The sequence below is a fragment of the Ochotona curzoniae genome, unplaced genomic scaffold (assembly GCF_017591425.1).
Source record: "Ochotona curzoniae isolate NIBS_2020 unplaced genomic scaffold, NIBS_Ocur_1.0 contig_2404, whole genome shotgun sequence".
NCBI lineage: Eukaryota > Metazoa > Chordata > Mammalia > Lagomorpha > Ochotonidae > Ochotona > Ochotona curzoniae.
In genome coordinates this window covers 6,186,996-6,205,768 of record NW_024465451.1, presented here as the reverse complement: position 1 = coordinate 6,205,768, position 18,773 = coordinate 6,186,996, and the positions used below count along the sequence as shown (strand labels likewise).

Below are 18,773 nucleotides of genomic sequence, written 5' to 3'. Positions count from 1 at the left end.
AGCTCCAAGGCCTGCACTGGTTGGAGCAAGGGGAGAGGAACAGGACTGAGTTTTGCTGGAACATTCCTGCAGGATCTTGGGGGCAGTGGAGCATGACAGCTGGCTCAGGCCTGAGGGCCAAGTTTCAACATCTGAGATGAATTATGAATGAAATTGTGCGTTCTTACTCCCGAGGGTGGGGCTGTTGACTGGCCCCACTCTGCCAGGGCTGGGGGAGCCGTCCCAGGCGGACCCACCAATCAGCTCACCAGCTATCATGCTCAGCAGCGAGGCCTGGCCTTGGGGATTGGTTAGTGGACCTGAACGACCCCACCCCAGCCGCTGGGAACCCTCAGGGCAGCCGCAGAGCTGGGCACACTAGGCTCCCTGGCAAAACCTCCAGACACAGAACATCCTTGCAGCAGAGGGAGGCAGCCCTTCCTCTTCCTTCTCTTTTCTTCAAAGTGAGTGCTGTCCCAGGGCAGGCCCTTTGCTTGCGTCCTGAGACACAATGGGAGGCACCAGAGGGGCTGCCCATCTGTTGTAAGAAGGGTGGCCTCCTACTCGGTTCCTATTCTGACCCTGCCAGAGCTGGGTCCTGCTTGGGGACAACCTGGCTTGGTCCTGCCCTCTGCCTTGGCATAGCTGCCCAGGCTCACTGGAGTGATCTTCAGCAGGAAGTGACATGGCATGCCTGCCAGGGCCTTCTTGACTGAAGGATGCAGCCAGTGGGAAGGAGCGCAGGATTTGGCTCTCTACCCTGGGGGCCCAGTGCAGATGGTGCCACTAGGCTCCAGAGGTCAGGCTGCTGTGGTGGGAGTGGGGAGGCATTCAGGACAGAAGAGAACCATAGCAAATAAGGACAGGATTTGCTGGGGCCTGTTTATTGCTGTGATTTGCACCAGAGGCTGTTAGCCAAGCCCAGGATGGCCAAGGGTCAGGCATGGACTTGATGGCTGGACATGGTACCCAGCCTTTGATCCAACCTACTGCTCAGCAACTGACCCCAGCAAGAACAGGCTTCTGGCAAGTTTGTAACAATCCAGCTTGGAGAACTGATGTCACTGCACCTCCCCAAATTCCATGTCCTGGATGCAAAAGGAAAATGGCCTCAGTAATTCCCTCAAATAAGACTTGCCTGGCGCTTCCCATGTCTGAGGAGCTGGTGGCCCAGGCCTCTGCTGAGGGTTCCAGGAAGTGTCCCAGCACATACTCGGCCAGCGCAGCCAGGCCTTCAGGACCTCAGGACTTTCGAGGCGGGAGTTGGTCCCAGGGGACACGGCAGAATCCAGCAGCTGTGGCATTCACAGACTCTTCTGGAAGACCCGGTGCAGGCTCTGGGCCAGGACGTCTGTCTCCTGGTAGCCCTCGCAGCTCTGCTGCCAGCTCTCTGGCACCTGATCCATCCCATAATAGGCCCCGGCAATGGCCCCAGCCATGGTGGCAATGGTGTCTGTGTCCCCACCGAGTGAGATGGAGTAGATCAGAGTTCTCTGGAGACTGTTGAAAGCAGGCGGGATCTCGGGGTCAGGCTCCATGCAGCGCAGGAAGCAGTAGATGGCGGTGGGCACGGATTCAAAAGCGGCAATGCCATTGCCTGCAGGAAGCCATGGGTTTAACTTGCCCCACACCCCTGGTTTCCTCCCATTTGCTCAGCTGAAAGCAGGGGTGCAAGTTAGACCACAGACCTGGACTCTGATTGGAACGCCTGACCCCACCATGGTCAGGGCTGTGCGACTGGGCAAGCTACCTCATCACGGGGATTTCTATTTCTAGGTTCAATTCCTCAATGTAGACAGCCCCCAGAGGGGCTGCTGAGAGGATAGAGTGAGACTGTGGGGGATGGTCAGAGTGCCCACTGCCAGCCCTGGCATAAACACTGCAGGCCAGCTGCTGCTGCTCCCTGCCAAGGATGCCATGGAGCCTGGCAGCCAGACAGAGGTATGATGGCAGGGATGCCATGCGCTCACACCCTCAGCGCCCCCAAGGCCTGAGGCCACCCTAAAGGAAAACAGTGTTAGGGGATAAGCCTTGGGCAGGGTACACCCACCTAGTTCAGATACCACCTCCTCTCTGGTCACCGAGTCCTGGCCCAGCAGCTCTCCAATTTTCTTCAGTCGGCTGGAGAATGGCCGTTCCTCCATGCCCAGCCTAGGGGGAGGGGGAGGCAGGGTCAGGGAAGACAGCCTGCAGGTTCCTGCCAGGGAACCAGGGGCTGGCGGGGGCGTTAGGTAAGAGCAGGTCATCTTGTTCTCTGCTACCCCGAGAGGCTCCAAACCCACTCAAGGGGCTCCCTGCCCTCCCCAGCCCCTATCAGCCCCACCTCCAGCCCCGACTTACTCCCTGGCATCCAGGACAGCCTGGGCATCCCCTTCCAGCCCCTCCATGTGGCCCAGGAGTTGCTCGAGGAAGTGCTCCCTGGAGAACTCCCCCTGCAGAGCCAGGTGCACGGCCAGGGCCTGGAGGATGGCCCCATTGTAACCCAGGGAGGAGGCGTGGGTCAGCTGGGCCGAGAGCCGGGCAAACTAGGGAGAAGAAGAGGTGCTGTCCCAGGGCCCCCGTGGCAGCAGAGCACGCGGAACCCTGAGGGCGGCCCGCCCCGGGGTACCTTCTGCACATCCTGGGTGTTGCTATAGGCCAGGGGAATGCCAGCTACCCGCATGGCACCCCCATTGCCATAGGAGCCCTTCCCATTAAACTGGGCACGGGCAGGCTCATAGACATCACGACACTTGGGGTTCAGGAGTTTCTTAAAGACGGTGATGACGCCAGCCCCATAGCCCCGGTCAGGGTCTTTCTTGTACTCTTCAGCAAACCTAGGGGAGAGAAGAAAGCCACAACTGGGGTTTAAGATTCCCCTCGGGGCCAGCGCTGCAGCACAGCCAGTTAAGCTGCCGTTTGCAGCACCGGCATCCCATGTGAGAGCTGGTTTGGTCCTGACTGTTCCACCTCTCTCATTTAGCTTCCTGCTCATGTTACCTGGGAAGGCAGCAGAAGATGGCTCAAGTGCACAACCCCTGTCATCCATGTGGGAGACCTGGAAAAAGTCCCAGGGTCCTGGCATTGGTCTTACCCAGCCCATTTCAACCACTTGGGGAGTGAATCAGTAAATAGAAAATCTCTACCTGTAATTCTGCTTTTCATGTAAATAAGAAATCTGTTTAAAAGGAGGAAGCTATTCCTCATGATTACAAGAGAAATCTGATTGGTTTGCAAAAAGAGGCAGTAGGGGGACCTGAGGAATTGATGCCAGAAGTACTGATTTTCTTAAAAAAAAAAAAATCAAAACAAACAAACAAACAAACAAAACACGTTATTTGAAAGGCAGAGTTACACAGAGAGGGAGAGGCATAGAGACCCTCCGTCAGTTGGTTCACTCCCCAGCTGGCTACGATGGCTGGGGCTGGGCCAGGCTGAGGCCAGGAGCTTCATCCAGGTCTCCCACAAGCACGTGGGCCATCCTCTGTTGCTTTCCCAGGTGCGTTAGTGGGCAGCTGGATGGAAACAGAGCAGCTGGGACTCAATCCGGTGCCCACACGGGACACGTGTTTTAGGAGGCGGCTGTGGCACACATCAGTGGCAATGGTGGCACTGTTGTTTTAGCTTGGGAGGCTGGGTCAGTCTGAGGAACGGAGGCCTGCTGGGCTGGGGGTGGTGTCCTAGTCATGCAGACATCCCTCTAGCCAAGGGGGCTCTGCCCACCTGCTGTTCCCCAGCCCCTCACCTGTGAGCCATGTCCACCTCGTCGAAGGCCTCCTTGGCCAGCAGGGACTGTACCAGCGCCCTGGCCATGGCCGTGTCATCTGTGTAGTACAAGGCTTCTGTGGACAGAGGATGGGTGAGGGCGAGCACAGGGCTCTGGGATAAAGCCCCCCTGCTGCTTGCTGCCTCTTAGCATCATGTCCTTCAGTACCCTGGGGCAGTGGGACGCCAAGCTCCTCCAGTTAACCAGCCCTGAGACTCGCAAACGTTCACCAACTGCCGTGTCTTGCTGGCTCCCGCATAAAGACCTCCCACCCTCTCCAGGGCTGGCAATGCCATGGCTCCAGCCCACAGGGCACCACCCTCCCAATCATATCCACACCTCTCAGCCAGCATAGATGAACAGCCAGGGAATTTTCTGGAAGACAGCAGGCACTTGGCACAGTGCTAAGATGGCACTCAGGATGCCTGATCAAGGCTGGGCTCCCTTCTGTCTCCAGCTTCCCCTGGGTGGCAGCACGTGATGGTTCAGGTCCTTGGTCCCTACCACGTTTGTGGGACACCAGGGTTTAGTTCCTGGCTCCTGGGATTGGCACTTGGGAGAGTAAACCAGCAGGTGGAAGATCTCTCTCTCAACTTGAAAACAAAATTCCTCCCTTGAGCAGGTCACTTCCCCCCCCCACCCCACTCTCCTCTCAATGGCCATCTGCTGCCCATACACCCTCAGCACCCATCTCAGAGCAGTCCCTCCAGGACTGGCCCCTACTCTGCATTTCCTTTTCCTCTGTCGGCCTGTGCATGCTGCCCTGGCACTGCCAGGAGCATCATGGATTGTGACTTTTCACGTGGAGGAAGGCACGGTTATGGAAAAGGGTGCAGAACCCTCCACAGAGCCCCCCTCTCCCCACCCCTACTGCACCCCACTTGGTACATCCCAGCTCCAAAGCCCACTTTCTCCTTTCTTTTCTTAGCTGGCCCCATCCACAGCTACACTCTCACTCGAGGGCAGTTATGTCTACTGACATGATTTCTTTCTGTGTAGGCCATTTAAGCAGACAAACACACACACGTTTATTTATTTGAAAGGTAGAGTTAAAGAGAGAGGGCCAGACAGAGGGAGAGAGATCTTCCAGGGGCAAGTTCATGTCCCACACAGCTGCAGTGGCCAGGACTGGGCCTGGCAGAAACTCAGGCGTCTGGACTCCACCCACCATCTCCTACACCGGTAGCAGAGACCCAAACACTTGGGCCTTCTTCGGTTGCTTCCCCAGGTGTATCAGCAGGGAACTGGACCAGAACAGGCCCCTTTGCGTGGGCCCATTACAAGTTGGCTTTTCTATCACATCGAAAGGGTTCTAAAAACACTGTCCAGCCATAACACATTCGTTCATCTTAGCATGAAAGCCAGAAATTTTAAAGATTCCCCATTATGCCTCTGGCCTCCACCACAGCAATCGCTGCTCATCGCCCCTTCGCTTTCAGGCCAAACCATTCCGTATGCTCATTTTCCATGTCCCCCTCTGGGCTGACAACGTCGCTCCAGGAGCCGACACTGACTTCTCCCCAGGACTAAGGGTGCGATCCTTCTACGAAGGACATTCTTGCTGACCTCCCGGGCAGAGCAGGGCAGGCACAGCGTGGACAGGTGCCGGGTGCCACACCTTAGGGACGCAGGCTCAGCGCTGAGGAGGAAGGACCCTCCCCGCTGTGGGCAGGGCGCGTGAACCGGCTCGGGGTGGACACCACGTCCCGATCTGCGGCCCGCACGGCGGAGGACGCTGTCGCGGAGACCCGGGAAGGCGGAGCTCGGACGTGGCTCGCCCGACGCCCTCCCCGACTGCCGCGGCGTCTCCGCCCGACACTGTCTCCGACAGGCGCGGCGGCCCCGCGTCCTTCCCTCCGTCCCTCCCTCCGTGTCCGCGCAGTGTCCCCGCGTCCACCACGTGCGCCGGCCCCGCCCACCTGTCCGCGCACTGCCCGGCGCGTCCGGGTCCGGCTCCAGGCTCTGGACGTGACGCAGCACTGACGTCAGGTGGACGGTGTCGTGCGCCTCGTAGACAGCGCCCACGCAGTCCCCGAGCAGCGCTCCAGCCAGACAGCCTCGGAAGCGCGAGAGAGAGCGGGCCGGGCCGGCCCCACCGCAGCCAGCCGCCATTGCCGCCGCCGTTCGCGCGCTGGACAACCCTCCACTTCCGGTGTCGCCGCCGGCGCTGCTGCTTTCCCGGGGTTCTGGCGGCGCTCCCCGGCCCACAGCGCCACCCAGCGGCTTGGAGTCGCGGCGACCCGCAGCCGGGGTCCGCCGCTGCTTCGCTTCTGCTTCTCTGTCCTCGCCAACTGGCTGGACACTCTTAGGTTCCCGACGCGAGTAGTAGGCACTGAGCCAGACCCCGCGGGGTCACTCAGGCCACATGCTTTGGACATACAATTCAGAATCGGCAGCCCTAGCTCAGGCTTGGGCCATGCTCCCCTCTCCTCCCTCTTCTCTCCCTCAAGTGCCATCCTGGGCACCAGAGGGGCAGAGCTAAAGCTACCTAGAGGCTGGCTCCCTGGCGGGGGTAGCAATAGGAAGGAACTGGATCTGGAACACATAGTGTGGGAAGACGATGTGTACCCAGCACCCCCATCACATGCAGGAGGGTGTGGACTCGCAGTGGGTGTGGGAAGGGTAACAGAACAATCTGGTCTGGAAACAGCAGTCTTTATTAAATTCATCCTCTGCCCCGACCTCCCTGTCTCGCCTAGCCTTCCCATCCTCCCTCGTCCCTGGAAGCTAGGCCAGCTCCAGCTGGCATCTTTTAAGCGGACTTAGAGTGCGGTTTGTGGTCCGGGTGAAGGTGTCCACCTCGGGCACAAACTTCTCGGCCGGCACAGTCAGCTTGCGTCGCGTGTCCAGGCACTTGGTGTCCAGCAGCATAGAGTTGGCCTTGCAAGTGATGTCAGCCTGCAGCCGGGCCAGGTGCTTGAATAGGGCATCCAGAGCATCCCTACAGAGGGGGGCATTTCAGCCCAGCATTCCTGCATGAGCCTGGGAGGGTCCAGGTGAACCCCTCCCCTCCTTAGCCCGTAGGCAGGACCACAGCCCAAGAGAGCCAGGAGGCTCCCCCGGTGGTGGTGTGTCCCCAAACGTACTGTGCCTGTGCCAGCTTCTGCTTCAGGGCGGCGATGGTCGCCTCCAATTGGTGAACCTCGTCTGTGAGGCCATACTGGGCCTGCAGGCCAAGAGGCAGGTGTGTGTGTGAATTCCAGGCCAGCTGTGCTGTCTTGCAGCCTGTGGTTGCTGCCCCTGGCCAGTCCCCTTGTCCTCCTCCCCTGGGTCTGTACTGGGAGGTAGTACTGAAGAACTATGTCCCCGTCCCTGAAGCCCCCAGCACCTGGTCCCGGCAGAGCTCCACGTTGGGCCGGTAGGTTCTGGCCTCCAGCCGGGTGTGGGCCAGCTTGAGGTTCAGCAGCTTCCTGCGCAGATCCTCCTCCAAGTGCCGGATGTCCGCCTGCAGCTCAGTGATCTCCTCCAGGGTCTGCCGGGGACAGGGTGGCCTCTGCCGCTGGACTGGCCAGGGTGACCCCAGCCCAGGGCTTCTCACTGCCAGGCCTCTGCCCCCTCCCCCCCTCCCCCCAAAGCCCAGGAGGCTCACATTCTTCTCCTGCCATCTGAGTTCACTGTACACTCTCTCCATCTCGCGCAGCCGCTTCCTGAAGGTGAATTCTGTTGCTACCCTCTGGGCTTCGAGTTCATTGTTGGTCTGACGGATCCAGGAGAAGGCAGGGAGAGGGGAGGAGGATCCCTCAGCACAGGGCCATCTTGAAGGTGTGGGAAAAGGGTGCTACTTGCTTCATAGGGGTCAAAGGCTGCCCCCAGCTGTGCGGGAGCAGGTGGGGCAGGTGGGCAGCAGATGGAGCAGGTGGGCACAGGTGGGGCGGGCAGCCTGGTTACCTCAGCAATCGTTAAGACGATGGCCTCCCTCAGCTCTGTGGCTGCCTTCATCTCAGCCTCCGCTCGGTCCTTGTTGAACTGGCTGAACTCATCCCACTCCTGCAGTGTGGTGGAGCTGTGGTGGCAGGAAATACTAAGGCGGGTGGGGTCTAAAGTCCCTCTTCCCGGTTCTTGCCTCTTAGAAAAGCAAGATCCCAGCACAAATACGACCGACAGCTCATTAAGAGGGCGAGGACGTCTCAGACACCTGTGGGCTGTGGTCAGGAACGGGGTGGCCTGGCACACGGGCGAGGCCATGCCGCAGGCCAGGCTTCTCAGGAGTTTGGAAAGGAGCGTGTTTGAGGGGAAGTCCCGGGTGAGGGGAGACATCTGACTGACTGGTGGGTCAAAGGAGCTCGAAGGACCCTAACCTAGCCACCTGCCCTGTAGGAGACTGATGGAAATTGCCTTCTTACTCCTTAGGGACACGGGTTGGGTTGATCTTCAGAGAGATGTTTGGAGAATTGAGGTTGAGAGAGAGACAGCCCCTGTCGATCTCCAGCGTCTCCATCTTGCCCCGATGGTCGGAGCCGAGCTGCTGTCGGACTTCCTGCAGGAGGCTGAGAGGGAGAGGAGGGGCTGGGGTTGCAGCTGAGACACAGCTGGGTGAGCTTCCTATGGACAGAGTGGTGACATGCGAGGGCGGATACTCGTCTCTGGGGACTTGTGTGTGTGTGTGTGTGGGGGGGTAGCCACAACCCCAGAGACTAACCCAGACCCTCACACAGTAAGATACTCGGGGTGGTAGTGGACAGGCTTCTGATCGGTTGGTCGTGACGCCTAGTGCAGGGCCCTGACAAATGTCTTGAGACCCGGACACTGTCCGGGCAATGTTCAAGTGCTACCGCCAAAGGGTGGATTTGCCCGTGGATATAAACATGAGTGGTGTGTAGAAGCCAGCTAGTTGCTTATTATCTTCCATAACTGTGCTCCACATTAAAAAAAAATGTATTTATGGGTGTTGGTATGGTAGGAATAGCATGCTAATCCTCTGCCTGCAGGGTTAGCATCCCATATGGGCACTGGTTCAAGTCCTGGTTGCTTCACTTCCAGTGCAACTCCCTGCTTAGGGTCTGGGAAGGCAGTGGAGGATGGCCTGCGTCCTTGGGCTCCTGCACCCATGAGAGACTTGGAAGAAGCTCCTGGCTTGGGTTGGTTCAGCTCTGGCCTTTGTGGCCACTTGGGAAGTGAGCCGGTGGATGGAAGTTCTTTGTCTCTGCTTCTCTATAAAATCAGCCTTTCTTTTTTTGTTGTTGCTATTTTTATTTTTTTAATCAGTCTTTCAAATAAAAATACATTTTTAAATGTACTTCTGTGTGAGATGCAGAAAATGGGATCTTCTATCTCCTGGTTCATTCCCAGATAGGATCTGGGACTGGACCAAGGACCAAGGCTGAGACAAGGAACTCATGGGCAGATCTCCCATGTAGCTGGCAGCAGTCCCATTGCCTGCGCCATTACCACTGCCTCTTGAGGTCTGCTCTGGCAGGAGCTGGCATCAGGCTCCAGGCTCCAGGGGAGGGTGCTGAACGCAGGCACGCGGTATCCTGTAACTGCTGGCTCAGTCCCCATGTTTAAGGCCCAAGGTCCCTGGGGCCCATGAGCCCTGGCAGCAGGTGCCGCCATCTCCCCCTGCCTTACCAGAGCTGCTCAAAGGCCTGGCCAATCTTGTGCTGCAGGGCCTTCTTGGTGGCCTCAATGACCTCCACCTCTTTGCGCAGCTCATCGTCCACTGGGTCCATCACCACGTCGATGTCTCGCCGGCTCTCCCGCAGGGTCAGACACTCAATGGCCACATCCAGCGGGAGGTTCTTGGCCTGCAGGTTTTGCTCTGCTGATTCCTTCATCTGGAATAAAGAAAGGTCAGGGAGGCTGGTGGTGAGTCCATCTGTGGTGGAGTTACTCCAGCCTGGCTTTGGGGAGAGGGGACAGTGAGGGCCTTAGATGGAGGGCAGGAGGGGGTCTCTGCAATGTCCCGGCACCCAGCCCCTGCTGTGCCTTCGCCAGGGCAGCGATCTCGGCGTCTAAGTCCGTCAGACACTTGTCCAGCAACTCCTTCCAGCGGTTGACCGTGTCGATCCTCTCTGCCAGCCGAGTCCGGTTGTCATGCTCATCCCAAAGGGTCTAGAAGAAGCAGGGGTGTTGGTGGCTTGGGGGAGCCCTTTTCCCCTTGCCTTTCGGCCCACTTGCCAGGGCTCTGTCACCCCAACCTGGTTGTTGGTATCATTGCGGAGGACCCGGGCCTCCTGGCGGATCTGGTGCGAAGCATCCCGCTGCCGCTCGGCGTTGGTGGACAGCAGGTAACTGTTGGTGTTCCAGTCGGACAGCCGGAAGCGCTGGCTGGGCTTGGTGCTCAGGGTGGCCATGGCCACAAAGGGGTCCGAAGCGTCTCAAACCCTCCCCAAAGCCTGGTCCAAGGCAGCACCACCTGCGGGTGGGGGAAGATGGGAGGAAACTGGCCTATAGACTCCCAGCCACCAGAAGCCTCCTGGCTCGATGGCGCCCTCCGCTGGACGCCTTAAGAGACGTCTGCAAGAGGTCTCCTTGGAGACAGCTCTAGGTCCCCTTCCTCATCTCACCCACCTACCCTGGCTGCATCGTGGGGGCCTGGCACAGGGCAAGGAGGTAGCCCCTGGGGCCTAATGTGTGTGGAAGACGGCGTGGCTGGCAAGGGAAGAGTCCGACTCCAGTTCCCACTCGGGCTGCCAGCAAACACAGGTCCCCGAGCTTGTTTTTCTTGCTCCCTCGGGAAAGGGGGGATGGGAGTTGGGCCTCGAGGGCTCTAAGGGATCAAAACACCCAGTTCTTTCATGCCCGAAGCTTTGCGGGACGGAGCGGGCTGGAGCGGGAAACGCCTCCCTGGCTTGCATCGCCCTAGGTTGGGGGAGCAGGAGCCCAGTCCCGCGCTGCGCCCGGCCCCTCCCCGCCGTGGGAGCACGCCCTGGCTCCGAGGTGGGAGGCGGAGGGAGCCGGGCAGCGAGGGAGGCAGGCCGCGCCCCTGGGTCCCCGCCGCCCTGGCCCCTTACCTCCTTTCAGGCTCGCGCGCCGGGCGCCCCCCTCGCCCAGCTCCTTGCCTGTTTGGCACGCCTGTTGCTAGGCAACCGCCCTTCCCAGTGCGCACGGAGCCAGGCCCTATGTTTACCTTGGCAACCGCAGCGTGGGCTTGCGGTACAGCGTCCACAAAAGCCTGTAGGGTAGGAACCAGGCAGCGGGGACCCGCCTGGGGTGGGGTGGGTGGTCTGGGGGGGAGAGGGGGAGTGGACAGCCCAGGGTCCCAGGCGGGAGGAGCTGGGCCGGGAGACTAGCACCTCCTGCCTCTACGAATGAAACATCTGCGTTTTGAGAAAAGTTCTGTCACCGTGATGGTAGATGGGACTGGGACTTAGGAAAAGCGAGTTTTCTGTTCAGGCGCGCCGGCCAAGTGCAGGGCACCTTTCAGAGGCGAATATTCTCGGGGGGTGGGGTGGGGTGGGCTAGCGTTAGTCACACATTGCTCCCATCTCCCTCCCACCATCCTCACATTCTTGAAGGGAGTCAGGAATTGCTCATTCCTAGGGCAGCGAACTGAGGTCTTAGAAGCAACCTTCAAAATCCAATAATTTCTCTTTTTGTTGTTATTTATTCTAAGATGTATTTACTTACAAGGCAGGATGATGGGAGAGAATATTGGGGGGGGGAAGACACAGAGAGACAGAAAGAGAGAGAGAGAGAGAGAGAGAGAGAGAGAGAGAGAGAGAGGCTGATTCCATCTGTCCATTCATTTCCTAAATGCCCGCAGTAGCCAGGGTTGGTCTGTCCCCAGCTACTTCATTAGGGGCTCCCATGCCCCATGCGGTGGCCATCTCCTGCTGTCTTCCCAGGCACATTAGCAGGGAGTTGAACAGGAAACAGAGCAACCAGGACTAGAACTGGTGCTCTAACAGGGGGTGTTGGCTTAGCAAGCAGAAGTTTAACGTGCTGCACCACAGCCCAGTCAGTGCCTCTACCACTTCTTCAAAAAAGAGGAAAAACTCACCCATGTCTGCCGGCTCAGTGCTGTCTGTGCCTCGGGAAATGTTCACATTGGATCTTGAAAACTGTTATGTGGCTGTGGGCAGGACTGTATGTTGGAGAGGACAGAGGGTCTGACTTAGGAGTGGAAATGTCAGGCTTAAGAGGCCCAAGCTGTTGTGGGAACGCTTTGGGGGTTCGTGCCCCTGCTGTGCTTCCCTTCCAGGTTCCTGTCTCTTGGCTTTGACCCGACCCAGTCCCACCATTGCAGGCAGTTGGAGTGTGAACCAGTGGATGGGATGGGAAGTCTGTCTCTCCTTTTCATATGAGAGAGGAAGAGGCAAGGGGGAAGAAGAGAGGGAGAAAGAGAGAAGCAGGATGGACACCCAGGTAGATGGCCTTCCATGGGGGTCTTCCAGGTGAGACACAGGGCAGTGAAGAATGGGGTCAGGAACACAGAACTGACCAATGGAGTCACACCTGGGCAGCCTTGACCCTGAGGTCAAGCTCAGGTGTAACAGATGAGGGAAAATTGGCCCTCAGCTTTCACACCTTGCTACCCGGCAGGAAGCAGGGGTTGGCCTCTGAGGAGCTGCAGGTGCTGTGTGGTGGAGGCAGGGGCTGTCCAGCAGGCAGGCCGCACCCCCAGCCTGAATTCCGGAAGGCTGAGGTTCGTCTAACACAGGTTCCCTGGCCTTCTCCACTCCTCCGACCACGTCTCATCTAGCAGACATGCGCAGTAGTCTGTGGTGTAGCTCCTTCACTATGCTTAATGGGAACAGGGATGGGGGCAGGCCAGATCTTGGACAACAATGGCTGGAAAAACACACACAACTTTGACTCCCGTGTTTTTAAATGTTTTCCACCAGAAACAAGTAGCAAGTATGGTGGTAGTGCGATGGCTTGGGCGTGTACCTCTGATTGCGGTGTTAGTCCTGGCATTCATGGCTTGTGAGGCTTCCATGCACAACCCGCGAGGGAAGAAAGCTCTAACCATGAAGGTGAACTACCTGACGCATAAGGCCAAGAAAGAGGGGGTCATCAGAATGAGTACCAGCATGTTTCATCACTACGTGTTACAAGCGCCAAGCAACTACTCTATGATTGTGCTGTTCACCATGGGTGATAAGCTCATGATGTGTTCCCTGTGCACGCAGGCTGCCAAAGCATTTCAGCTCCTGGTCAGCTCCTGGCAGCACCCCAGTGCCTTTACAACCAAAGTGTTCTTCGCTTTAGTGGATTACAGGGAGAGCCCTGAGGTCTTTCAAAGGTTCCAAGTGAGAAGTGTCCCCAAGTTCTTCTACTTTCCTGACAAAAGGATACTGTCCACAGATGACATCCTTCACGTGGGTGAAAAGGGCATCACGGCCGAGCAAATAGCCGAGTGGGTGGCCAAGAAAGTGAAGGTGAACATCGCCATCAGACAGCCTGTACCCTACGGCCGCATCACAGCGGGGGTGCTTTTGGTCCTGCTGGGCGGCTGTGTGCTGTCCTGTCGCCGCAGTCGAAAGCTGCTCTGCAGCAACGTCTTCTGGGCAGTTGTGGCTCTGCATTTTGTGATCGTGATGACATCCGGCCTAATGTGGGTTCAGATCCGAGGGGCGTCATTTGGCGAATGGGACCGTTACACAAGACGGATGCGTTACGTTGCCTGGAGGAGTTCCGTACAGTTTATCCCAGAAACGTACCTCGTCTCTCTGCTCAACATGTGCGTCACCCTGGGCATGGTGCTTTTGGATAAAGCTGCCACGTGTCGCTGGGGCGCCGTCAAGACGACGGCGATGTGTGTGACTGGGATGGGCCTCATCGTGATCTTCTTCGGCTGCTTGCTCTCTTTGTTTAAGTTTAAGCAAGCTGACTATCCGTACGGTTTTACCATGGATTAAAAAGGAAAAACGAGTCACAGAGTGGAACAAGGCATTGGAAATCATGGGAGACACGATCCCTCCCAAGGAACACAAAATGTCTTGATTGAAATAAATCACAAACCTTCAAGCTTTGTCCAAGCATTATGCTTGTGCAGCCTGTGGTCTTAGTTTTTCTTCCTGGTAAATTAATTTTTTTTAAACATTTAATTTATTTTTATTGCAAAGTCAGATATACAGAGAGGAGAGACAGAAAGGAAGATCTTCCGTCCGATGATTCACTCCCCCAGTAAGCGCAACAGCTGGTGCTATGCCGATCCGAAACCAGGAGCCAGGAACTTCCAGGTCTCCCATGCAGGGTCCCAAGGCTTCGGGCCATCCTCGACTGCCTTCCCAGGCCACAAGCAGGGAGCTGGATGGGAAGTAGAGCTGCTGGGATTAGAACTGGTGTCCATATGGGATCCCAGCGCGTGTAAGGCAAGGACTTTAGCTGCTAGACCACGGCACCGGGCCTAATTTTCCTGTTAATTTTAGATTTACCTGTTAGTGAAGTGTATTATTCAAAATTTTTTTCTAAAAAAAGATTTATGTTACTTAGAGTTTCAGAAAGAGAGATAGGGAGAGAGAGACAGTGAGACCTTCTATCTTCTGGTTCACTCCCAAAGTGGCCACATTGTCAGAGCTGGGTTGATCTAAAACCAGGGGACAGGAGCTTCCTCCGAGTCTCCCACAGGAGTGCAGGGACCCAAGGACCTTAGCCATCTTCTGCTACTTTTGCAGGCCATAAGTAGGGAACTAGGTAGCAAATGGAGCAGCTAGGACATGAACCAGCACCCAGATGGGATGTTGGCATCCCAGGCTGCAAGCAGGGAGCTGGATGGGAAGCAGGGATGCCAGGATTAGAGCAGGTGCTCATATGGGATCCTGGCACGTGCAAGGCAAGGGCTTTAGCCACTAGGCTAATTGTACCGGGCCCTGGTGGCAGATTCTTTAGAGAATTTGTGGGTTCATTCCTGTGGGACTGCAGAGCCTCCTGGGTTGCATGACAGTTGTACCTGGTGAGGGCCGATGTGCACCTGCCAGCACATGCAAAGGCTGGGACCTGGGGCAGACTATGCTGGGCAGGAGCCTAGCACTTGCTGACACATAGGAGATCTGGGCTGGGAGTGAGCCTGGTGGGGGAACTTCGGGAACTCCTGTACAAGGCTAGAGCTCCCACCCGTGAGCACAAGAGTCAGGGCTGGGGGTGGGCCAGGCCAGGTCAGGCAAGGTGCAGTATGTGTGTGGGTGGCTCGGGGGCCAGGCTGGGCTGGGCCAAGCTATAGCACCCACTGGCATTATTGGGAGCCAGGATGGAGCTACACCAGATTAGGCTCCTGCACTTGCAGTAGTGAAAGTCAGGGATGGCGGCAGGCTGGGCAGGCTGGGTGCTGGCTCAGTGGCTCAGCAAAAATCTTTCTTGACTTTAGAAATGATGCATTCATCATAATGGCTCACAATATATTTAAAAATTTATTTTCTAAAAGATTTATGTATTTTTATTGCAAAGTCAGATATATACAGAGAGGAGGAGAGACAGAGAGAAAGATCTGTCTGATGATTCACTCCTCAAGTGACCACAATGGTCAGGGCTGCACTGATCTGAAGCCAGGAGTCCAGATCCTCTTCCAGGTCTCCCACGTGGGTGCAGAGTTCCAAGGCTTTGGGCCATCCTCCACTGCCTTCCCAGGCCACAGGCAGGGAGCTGGATGGGAAGCGGAGCTGCCGGGATTAGAACCTGTGTCCATATGGGATCCTGGCGTGTGCAAGGTGAGGACTTTAGCTGCTAGGCCAGAGCACCAGGCCCTAAAAGTTAATTTTTTTGAAAGGCAGATATACAGAGTGAAGGAGATACAGAGAGAAAGATCTCCCTTTTCCTGATTCACTCCCCACCCAGCCGCAGTGACTAAGCCTATCTGAAACCAGGAGCCAGGAACCTCCTCCAGATCTCCCACGTGGGTACAGGGTCCCAAAGCTTTAGGTCATCCTCTGCTGCTTTCCCAGGCCACAAGCAGGGAGCTGGATGGAAAGTGGAGCAGCCAGGACATGAACTGGTACCCACATGGGGATCCTGTCACATGCAAGGCAAGGACTTACTTTAACCACTACGCTACCAAGTCAGACCCCCAATAATAATTTTTTAAAGTATTTATTTGAAAGGGAACATGACAGAAGGAGAGAGAAGAGAGGGAGGGCTGCAGCATCCAGGGCCGCAGGGCCCTTGCAGGAAGCTTCCCAGGGTACACCTTGGCAGGAAGCTGGAAGGGAGGATGGAACTGTGAGAATCCCAAGCAGCAGCTTCAGCCACGGCCCCAATCTCACTCATTTCCTAACAACACCTGCAAGGGTCACCAGGTCTTCCCAGCTTAGGACAAAGTGCCAAAGGCTAACACACCTGGAACACTGGAACCGAGGCTTCCACATGGCTACTCTCAGCTCCCTATCCCTGCGGAGTTTGGAGGAATTAACTCTGACGTCATTGTTGACCCAATCCGTCTACTAGAGCATATTTGTGTTTCTAACTTTTTGTTTTTAATATTGCGTATATGTAGTTGAGAGGGCTGCATGCCCATGTGAGCCTCTGATTAGGGTGGGGAGGGTCAAGTGTGGAAGCAGGTGGGTGAGATGAAAGTTTTTTGTTTTGTTTTGTTTTTGCTTTGTTTTCTTTTGTAGTGCCCACGGGGGAGGGGATGGGGGAAGGGGCTGCTCCTTGCTGATCAAACTATATCAGCACCTGGCAGTGGGGGGCAGTCCTTTAACGAAGCCTTAGAGACCTTGAGGAGGGGAAGAGTGTTCTGAGGATGTTACTTGAGTGGCTGTCATAGTTCTGAGATGTTGTCAGTTTTACTGTACCAGGGTTGAGAACATCTTTCTAAGATCTACCGGTTAATAAAGTCCACCTTAATGCATCCACAGACCCAGGAACATGCTGCAAAGCTTGCCCAGGTGAATTGTCCAACAGGTTCTGTTTTCCATCGTCTAATAGGGCAGTCGGTGTCCCTTGCTGGCCCAGATGTGTTTATTTGAAAGAACTACATAAAGGGAGATACAGAGAAAGATCTTCCATCCACTGCTTCACTCCCCAAACGACCATAGTGACTCAGGCTGGGTCAGGTTGAATCCAGGAGCCTGGAACTTCATCTGAGTCTTCCATGTGAATGCAGGGGCCCAAGAATTTAAGACTCCTTCTGCTGCTTTCCCAGGTGTATTTGCAGGAAGTTGGATCAGAACTGGAGTAGTTAGGACTTGAAATGGGAACCATATGGGATGCTGGCATATCAGACAGCTAGTCAGAATGTCAGCCCTCTGGAGCATATTCTTACTTTTAAAAAAAGATTTATTTTAATTGGAAATGCAGATTTATAGAGAGAATGAGAGATAGAAAGTTCTTCCCTCCCCTGGTTCATTCCCCAAGTGGCCTCAATGGCTGGAGCTGAGTTGCTCTGAAGCCAGGAGCTTCTTCCGGGTCTCCCAAATGGGTGTGAAGGCGTTAGGCCATCCTCTGCTACTTTCCCAGGCCACAAGCAGGGAGTGGGTGGGAAGTGGAGCAGCTGGGACATGAAGCAATGCTCATGTGGAATCCTGGCACTTGGAGGTGAAGGATAGTTGAGACATTTCAGTGGCCCCTGGAGCATTTTGTTTAAGTATTCAGGGATAGAAGGAATGCAAGCAGCATTTGAATTTTGTTGCATACATGAGCTATTTCTGCTTCATTTTTCAGTTATGGTTCCTCTGCTGCCCTATCATTTCTATCTTCCCCGGAGCATCAAGTAGTAATCACTACACTTATGGAAGAACTGTGACACTGGTGGACAGTAATTACAGCTTTATGTTTATAAGATTACCATCCACACCGTTTCATAGCACGATTATACTCTACTCAATCAGAATAGCCCCCCGAATTAGCACAAACAGCAACTTCACATGAATTAAGATTTAAGCTACTATGCTACGGCCTAAAAGCTTTTTATTTTTTAAGATTTATTTGAAAGTTGGGTCTGGCACAATGGCTCAGTGGCTTAATCCTCACATTGCAAGGATCCAAGATGGGCACTGGATCATATCCAGACAGAGAGGAAGATTGTTCGTCCATTGATTCACCCCCAAGTGAATGCAATGGCCGGAGCTGTGCCAATCTGAAGCCAGAAGCCTCTTCCAGGTCTCCAACATGGGTGTAGGGTCCCAAAGCTTTGGGCTGTCCTCTACTGTTTTCCCAGGTCACAAGCAGGGAGCTGGATGGGAAGCAGGGCTGGTGGAATTAGGACTGGCACCCATATGGGACCCTGGCTTGTGTAAGCTGAGGACTTTAGCTTCTAGGCTACAGTGCCAGGCCCAATGAATGGGTACATCTAATTTTTTTTCTTCCGTTTGTCAAACTTACCACTTTTTGCAAACCGTCATTTATTAGCAGCTTACTTATGCTTTAGTGTTATGAGCCATGGAACATGACCAGTATTGCTGGGACTGTGCAGACACGGGGGACAGCAAGCAGGGAGAACAACGGGTGGTGGTAGTGTTGCTGCAAACATATCAGAAAGAAGGTACAACACTTTCTCTGATGTTCTCGAGAACCTATATAGGGCAAACTAACTATAAAGGGGAATTAAAAAATATAAACAAGCTGGAGGGCCTAGTCACCCCTAGGGTTCGGAATCATAGCACAGTGCTTAGCCTGCCCTCCCTACATCAGAGCGCTCAGATTGAAGTCTTGCCTCTGCCTCCTAAGCAACGTTTTGCTAATGTGCATTCCAGGAAGCGGCAGTTGATGGCCAAATGCTTGGGATAGCTGCACAGAGTTCCTGGTACCTGGAGCCAGTCTGGCTCAGCCCTGGTTTTATTGCAGCATTTGGGGGAGTGAACTTGTGGATGAGAAATCTCTTTCTCTCAATCTCCCATTCTGCTGTCACTCTTTCAAATAAAACAATTTTTAAAAACCAGTGGCTTGCAGGAAAGCAGCATGTCCTCACAGGGATTCCTGCGTTTGTTGGAGCCCTCATCTCTTCAAGATTGCTTTGTGCCCAGCAATGGCACACAAACAGCTCTGCAAACCCAGAAGAGGAGCTCTGGCTATGGAGTCTGCCTCACCCAAAAGGGGACAGCTATGAGTGCATTGCTGAAGGAAACTGTGACGAAATACCGGCTAAGTTACCAGATCTCTTGGAGTTTCAGAGCGACAGGGACAGGAGAGGTAAAGAGAGAGACCCTCGGGTGCTTTCCTAGGTGTTTTA

General features: G+C 55.5%; 3 protein-coding genes across 3 annotated transcripts; 1 reads left to right on the top strand and 2 right to left on the bottom strand.

The window, feature by feature from the left end:
• Positions 1-699: 699 nt before the first annotated feature.
• On the bottom strand, positions 700-6,432 carry ADPRS (ADP-ribosylserine hydrolase). Its single transcript, XM_040974041.1, has 7 exons — positions 6,407-6,432; positions 5,644-6,056; positions 3,704-3,800; positions 2,588-2,795; positions 2,320-2,504; positions 2,030-2,130; positions 700-1,576 (listed from the first exon to the last, which is right to left on the bottom strand). The coding sequence occupies exons 1-7, from the start codon at positions 6,430-6,432 to the stop codon at positions 1,284-1,286; spliced, it is 1,323 nt and encodes a 440-aa protein (XP_040829975.1). The 3' UTR covers positions 700-1,283.
• Positions 6,433-6,451: 19 nt separating this feature from the next.
• Positions 6,452-10,096, bottom strand: TEKT2 (tektin 2). Its single transcript, XM_040974416.1, has 9 exons — positions 9,862-10,096; positions 9,650-9,775; positions 9,293-9,498; positions 8,068-8,211; positions 7,613-7,727; positions 7,314-7,421; positions 7,053-7,196; positions 6,811-6,890; positions 6,452-6,665 (listed from the first exon to the last, which is right to left on the bottom strand). The coding sequence occupies exons 1-9, from the start codon at positions 10,015-10,017 to the stop codon at positions 6,452-6,454; spliced, it is 1,293 nt and encodes a 430-aa protein (XP_040830350.1). The 5' UTR covers positions 10,018-10,096.
• A 695-nt stretch (positions 10,097-10,791) lies between these two features.
• On the top strand, positions 10,792-13,630 carry LOC121152361 (magnesium transporter protein 1-like). The gene is made up of 2 exons (XM_040974415.1): positions 10,792-10,845; positions 12,511-13,630. The coding sequence occupies exon 2, from the start codon at positions 12,526-12,528 to the stop codon at positions 13,525-13,527; it is 1,002 nt and encodes a 333-aa protein (XP_040830349.1). The 5' UTR covers positions 10,792-10,845; positions 12,511-12,525; the 3' UTR covers positions 13,528-13,630.
• The last annotated feature ends 5,143 nt before the right edge of the window (positions 13,631-18,773 follow it).

Excerpts from the sequence above, each read along its gene's own strand:
- ADPRS (XM_040974041.1), bottom strand. The coding sequence starts at position 6,432 with ATGGGAAGGCTAGGCGAGACAGGGAG. Across the intron at positions 6,057-6,406 it reads AGGCTAGGCGAGACAGGGAG|TGCCTACTACTCGCGTCGGG; the intron begins GTCGGGGCAGAG and ends GGTCTGGCTCAG. Across the intron at positions 2,505-2,587 it reads ACACCCAGGATGTGCAGAAG|TTTGCCCGGCTCTCGGCCCA; the intron begins GTACCCCGGGGC and ends TCTTCTCCCTAG.
- TEKT2 (XM_040974416.1), bottom strand. The coding sequence starts at position 10,017 with ATGGCCACCCTGAGCACCAAGCCCAGCCAGCGCTTCCGGCTGTCCGAC. Across the intron at positions 7,728-8,067 it reads CCAACCCGTGTCCCTAAGGA|CTCCACCACACTGCAGGAGT; the intron begins GTAAGAAGGCAA and ends CTGCCACCACAG. Across the intron at positions 7,422-7,612 it reads TCGTCTTAACGATTGCTGAG|ACCAACAATGAACTCGAAGC; the intron begins GTAACCAGGCTG and ends TGGATCCGTCAG.
- LOC121152361 (XM_040974415.1), top strand. The coding sequence starts at position 12,526 with ATGGTGGTAGTGCGATGGCTTGGGCGTGTACCTCTGATTGCGGTGTTA.